The sequence below is a fragment of the Palaemon carinicauda genome, chromosome 2, assembly GCF_036898095.1.
Source record: "Palaemon carinicauda isolate YSFRI2023 chromosome 2, ASM3689809v2, whole genome shotgun sequence".
In the NCBI taxonomy this organism is placed as follows: domain Eukaryota; kingdom Metazoa; phylum Arthropoda; class Malacostraca; order Decapoda; family Palaemonidae; genus Palaemon; species Palaemon carinicauda.
Genome location: NC_090726.1, coordinates 90,127,644 through 90,134,053, shown reverse-complemented (window position 1 = coordinate 90,134,053; position 6,410 = coordinate 90,127,644). Strand labels below are relative to the sequence as shown.

At 31.7% G+C, this 6,410-nt stretch overlaps 1 protein-coding gene across 1 annotated transcript in view; it reads right to left on the bottom strand.

Moving 5' to 3' along the window:
• The window catches only part of LOC137618347 (glutamate receptor ionotropic, kainate 1-like), an 18,992-nt gene extending 15,547 nt beyond the window's left edge, over window positions 1–3,445 (bottom strand). Inside the window, exons 1-2 of the mRNA XM_068348517.1 lie at window positions 3,402–3,445; window positions 2,514–2,636 (exon numbers count right to left, since the gene is read on the bottom strand). Coding sequence (XP_068204618.1) covers window positions 2,514–2,636; window positions 3,402–3,445 — 167 coding nt within the window. The remainder of the gene's footprint in view (window positions 1–2,513; window positions 2,637–3,401) is intronic.
• Between the last annotated feature and the right edge of the window lie 2,965 nt (window positions 3,446–6,410).

Genomic DNA, 6,410 nt, shown 5'->3' with positions numbered 1-6,410 from the left:
GTATATATATATACATATGTGTGTGTGTGTGTGTTTGTTAGAGGACATGAAAAAAGGCAAAGCAGCAGAAGAAGGCCTAATAATTCATTTAATAATAGATGGAGGAGTTTTCATAGTAGTAAAACTATCTCAACTTCCCACAAAATGTCTGCAAAAGTGATCTATACCTATAGCTCGGAAAAACTTTATAATTATATTAATTCATAAAAAGGGAGAGACAAAAGACCAGAAAATTACCGCCAAATAAGTTTACTCTGCATAATATAGGAAATATTTACAAATATCATATTAGGCCGTATGGAAAGACAGCTAGACTCGACCAAGAGAGCAAGCAGGGTTTAGATGTCGGTATTGAACAATTTACCAACTAACGGAAAAATCAGCAAAGTATGACAAACCGCTATGTATCGCATTTATGAACTAAGAGAAAGCTAATGATTCTGTCAAATCTTCACCAGTAATGAAAGCCCTTCATAAACAAGGAGTAGGGAAATCTTATAGTAGAACACTTGAAGATATCTATACAGGAAGTACAGCAATCGTTAAGCTACATAAAGATAGTAAGTGAGATAATTCCGATTGAAAAAGGAATTAGACAGGGGGACCTTGTCTCTCCTTAATTATTCAGTGTGTCTAGAAGAAGTTTTTAAGAATTAATTTGGAAAAAATGTAGGAATTAATATTAATGGGGAATACCTTAACAACTTGAGATTTACAAATGACATAGTTTTGTTTAGTGAATCATGGGAGGAATTTCAAGGGGTGATAAAAATTTTTAGTATAGAAAGCAAGAATGTAGGATTGATAATGAATGTGAGTAAAACTAAGGTAATGTTCAATGAAAATTGCAAATAAGAGATGAGTGAACTTCTAGAGATTATTAATGAATATGCAGCACAGAAAGTTTTCCCCCAGGGCATGAAACCGAAATTAAAAGGATAGGCATAGGATGGGGAGTTTTTGTAAAACAAAATGAGATTATTAAATCTAAAATTGCACGTTCCCTAAAAAGAAAAGTATTTATTCCGATGGTCCTACCAGTTTTAACTTTTGCATCAGAGACATGGAGCTTTGCTAAAGGCTTACAATATAAGCTAGTTACAACTCAAAGTTCTATGGCAGGAATAATGATGGGAATAACACTAAGAGACAGCAAAAAAACAACATGGATAAGAGAGAAAACTAAAGTAAAGGATATTCTAAAACCGTGAGAAAAAGAAATGGCCATAGGAAGGACATATAATGAGTATGACAGATCATAGGTGGACATTAAGAATAATAAAATGGGTTGGTATAAATTACAAAAGAGGCAGGGGAAGAAAGAGAAGACAATGGATTAACAAAGTAAGAACGTTTGTGGGAGTGAACTGACATATAAGATTACAAGCAGACGCAAGTGGAAGGACATGTCTGAGGTCTTTTATTTGCAGTGAACTAGTAATGTCTGATGCCGATGATGATAATAATGATGATGAATATCATGATGAGAATAACGATAAATGCAATTTTGAGTAAATGGTACCAAACAAAAAAAAAGATTTAAAATAGAACCCATATTGTAGTGGGAATTTATGAAAGATTAGGAAAAATAGAAGTGTGTGTGGAAACAGAAAGTATTTTCCACAATGCTAATTAGTTTGCCAGATCTAAATAGAACATGAAGGAATAAAATGTGTTTAAATGCGAATTCAAGAAGATAAAAAAGATATAAAATGTACAAAAGACTGTGTAAATGTGGTGTGGTAACAAGGAGAGCATTCAGTATATAATTGCCTCTTTCAAGTTATGAATAATTTGAAAGTTTGGAAATAAAGTATTGCAAGGAAAGACAATGCAGAAACAAGGAATGGAGTAGAAGAGTATAAAGACACTATGATTAGTGTTGTATTATAAATATAAACTGCTACTGATAAACCCTTTGCGTGGATATAATAGGTAACCTCTGCTGCAAAATTATTCTAGCATCATGCTTTATTCGGTAGCATGAGAAACTGCTTTAATTTTTATTGTTTCAAGAGTGAACTAGAATCCACACTTTTCAAGTAAACATTTCCTCAATAAAATTGTCTTTTTTTATTGTAATTTACCATATTAGCACTGAATTATAGATATTATTAAATATTTTTCCGCTACAAATCTGATGAAATAAAGTATAGGTGACTTTCTTTTAATGTTTGTCAAGCAAAAAAGCAAAAAGTAAATGTTTCCACAATATTAATGATATATTTTTTCTTTTTTTCGGGTGGAAAAACAGATTTTTTTAGGACTGTAGCAATCCACCTTTATCATTTTCTCAGAGATTTACTACCTCAGTTACGAATTGATCTTTTTTTTTTAACATGAATGTCAGTATTTACATAATTTTATTGCCATAAATTCAATAAAAAAGAGGTAGTTATTACAAAGGAGTGGTAAAATTCACTTGTGATAGATATAGGAAAATCTAATGAAAAATTTACACACATTTTAACCAACGCTATTTCTAACATTGAGGAAACAGAAAATTGCCTTACTTTCTATATTTATCGGGGAACAACCTTTGTTCTTTATATACATAGAGTTCCTGGTCGTAGGTACCCAGCTGTATTACTTCAGGTCCATTCGGGCCATATGGGTAGAAGGTATAAACAGCCCAGCTGCCAGAAGACGAAAAGTGCGAGGAAAAGTTATAACAATAAGATGAGCATATAAGTTGGCGATTAATTATTTCATTATCGCTAGAATATATAATATTTTATGATAGAAAACCATCTTAAGGAACAAACAATGTTTCTTTTTTATCAATTCATGTCAAATTTCAAACCTATCTGGAGATATCATTGAGCAAAAAGATTCCATGATCAAAATGTTTCCTAAAACATGTTATATGCTTGAATAAGAATATATTAGTAAATAATGGTCGCTTGGAATATTGCATGATCACTACAAAGCATATCAGAAGTAGAAAGTAAATAACCTGCTATTAAGTAAAAATTGAAAATACACACACAAAATGGGTATGCCTGTACATACAGTACACAAGCATTCGTATATATGAGTTCAAACAAAGATCAATGGATATGAGTGCTTGATTATGATATAAAATAGTTGTGAATAAATTCTGAAATCACATCGCTCACAGGGAAAGAGAATATAAATTACAAAAATATTTCAAATATATATATATGTGTGTGTATATATATATATATATATATATATATATATATATATATATATATATATATATATATATATATATATATATACATATATATATATATATATATATATATATATATATATATATATATATATATATATATATGGAAGCATATATTATAGTTATAGGAAATAAGAAAGAAAAGATAATTGATATATTAGGTGGAGCAATAATAGTAAAAGGATGTATGAAATAGACTTACGAAAATCTTGAATTGTCAGTGGTATTCAAGGTGGTAATGTACATGGTGATCGTCGAGCCTCCTCTCATTTATAGAAATGGAGTGAGGGTGAGATATATGGATAAAAACATGCTAGATCTATTAAGATAAAATATTTTCAGATAATATTTGTTATATTTAGGTTATTTGTCTCGAACGAAATGTCAAGATGTGAAGTGAATAAATGGTCGGCGTTTGTAAAATGAGTGATCAGGATATTTTAATACAGTTTGGTGATTTGGAAAGATTGCAAATCAAAAGATAAGCGGGGAAATTATGGAAATCAGAAGGGTTAGGAGATAAGAGGAAAAGAAAGCCTATGAAGATTAAGATGGATGTGTGAAATATGTATTGTAAAGGAAATTTCTTGATACCCAGGAAGCCAAATGAGTTCAAGATATGCATGAATGGAGCAGTGGGTGCAGAGAGGCTGATGGGCGGCAAATGTGCCTCGTGCGTAGGTACATAAAGCAACTGATTTTGTGAGAGTCTTATTGTGCATTGGGTGCAATCTGAGATTCAACTGTACGGAATAAATAAGGCAACAAGTGTTGTTTTGTTCTATCTCGGAAACTACTTGTTTGGAGAAACCGCGATATCTTATACAGTATATATGCCATACTAAAGTCATAATTTCCATTTATAAAGAACTGCGTGAAATTGAAGGAAATCCAGATTTACTGATTGGTTTTACCAAGCGTAGCGTAATAAATAATGCAAGCAATTGAAACTAAAAGTAACTCAGTATCAATACCATTTAGCTAGGTAGGAGATTAAAAGCCTAAATAGTAGCCTAAAACATATTCAACGCCCAGTTTATAATAGATATCTTGATATTCTGCCTATATCATTAAAATACTAGATAAATGAATATTTTGACGCTACAAAGGCTTTTCATAGGACCCTTGTAAAACCTTAATGATAATGCTTTAAATATCAATTCAAAATTACAGAACGCTTGCCAAAACTTTATCTCGTTGAAACCTGTGACATTTTCCAGGATTTAATTTTTTTTTTTTTTCAAATCCCAATCTTAATTTACAGTTGTATAATCATATATTCGCAACACTCTTGATACGCAGTGGCAGCTCATTTCTTTGCAGGGTGTCTTATACTTAAATAGTCACAACGTGCAACAAAGAAAATTACAATAATGTAATTAGAACTGCAATAAAAAAACAATTCTATGTTTATAAGAATTTTCATATGTGTCGTATGAAATACTTTATCATTTCTGCAACATTCTTCTAGAGAAAGTGATACAAATGTGAAGATAAAAGCAAAATCTAAGAACCTTGTGACTCTTTTCGCTTTCAAGAATCTCAAGAAGTTCCAAATATTATGAATGTCAGTGAAATTTATCGTGCATCCATCCGATATAATGACACTAGACAGTATGCCTTGGCTTAAAGTGTATATGATAGGCCTAAGAATTAGTAGCAGCACTGCTAAGTTGCTTTATCAATTTAATTAGCAAGTTAATTACCTGGACCAATTTCAAACATTAGTAGAGTTTTCCACTATTCAAAATCACAATATATGGTTTCTATTCCTTTATACATTTCAGTCAGTTAAAATTTTTCTTAAATATCCATACATTTTCGTACTCCAGGAAAATTGCAAGTTTAATCATCATCAAGTCAGGAAAATAGAGGTATTACAAGGTGAAAATTTAGTCCGTAGGTTTAGAACACCTATCATTAACTACAATCTTTTTTAATTTGGAGGATTGGTGAATAGAGATGCACAACGGTAATCTATTAAAAAAGATAATTTCACACAAGCAGCTCTTACATATAATCTTTTTATAATCATATGGAAAATCGTGCACTATTTTCTTAGTGAGAAGTACATGGAGTAGTGAGACAAGCACCAACAAGTGGTAAAACAAGTCGCCATAATCAGTAGTGAAATTAGACTTCCTGTCATCTCTTTTATGATATCCCTTGTCATGCCCTTTTCATAGATCCTTAGAGCTGGACCAAGTATTGGAGGAATAAGCAGACTACCATATCCCTCACCTAAAGGCAGAGACTACTTGGTTATAACCTTCAGGTATATGAGTCCTCTTTCACACTCACTACTGTGTAAATCAAACTCATGTCCAACCTTTTCTCATGTACGGTCCTATGACTAATCATTTACTTATAAGGAAATCAGATTGCATAGTCTTGGTTCAGGGGAATTATATATAATATGATTGCCTTGACTCAGTTGTCACTCATTGCGAATAGTTGAAGGAAGAGATGGTGTTGAGCTAAATGACTTCTGAGTCAAGCATCTCGATGATAATCTCACACTACAAAAGGAATATAAAAAGTTTTATTTGACAAGTTTAAGAATCTAATGATATGAGGAAGCAAAGTTTCTCTTCAGCCATTGGCTTCGGTGGGTTAAGCTTTATACTTGCGTTTCTCATAATATTGAAAATGTGATAGTATCAACAATAACACAAGTTGATAATTATTTTTTTTTATAACTTTAATATTTGCAGAGAAAATTAAAGACTAACACTCTATGCATAGTAAATGCCTGTAGAACATATATGAAAAAATTATATCTCATATCACTGAGGAGTACTTAATAAAATTCTATATTAGAAATTGCAATATGTGATGAATGATGATACTCAAGGGTGACGCCACTAAGAATTAACCCTCTAGTACTCAAGTAAGATTGGTTTTGGGTGTTGGGGCACTCTCTCCACGCCCTATAATTGTTTCCAAACTGACACTCGTATTCTTTCGCAACTTGGTATTTTGCCATAGCAGGCTTAAGTCAACATACCAGCTCTGTTAATATAAGGTAAATGCAGTAATAATGATATTATTGACTCATCTTGTATTATTCAGCGTTCCTTCACCAGGAAAGCAGCCATGACAGAGTGTTATACAAAATCGTACATATATTTGTAAACCTACCAACAAATTTGGTCCGAGTGTAATTTTCGTTCATTATCTTAATGTAGAAAACAAAATCCTCCTTACCTAA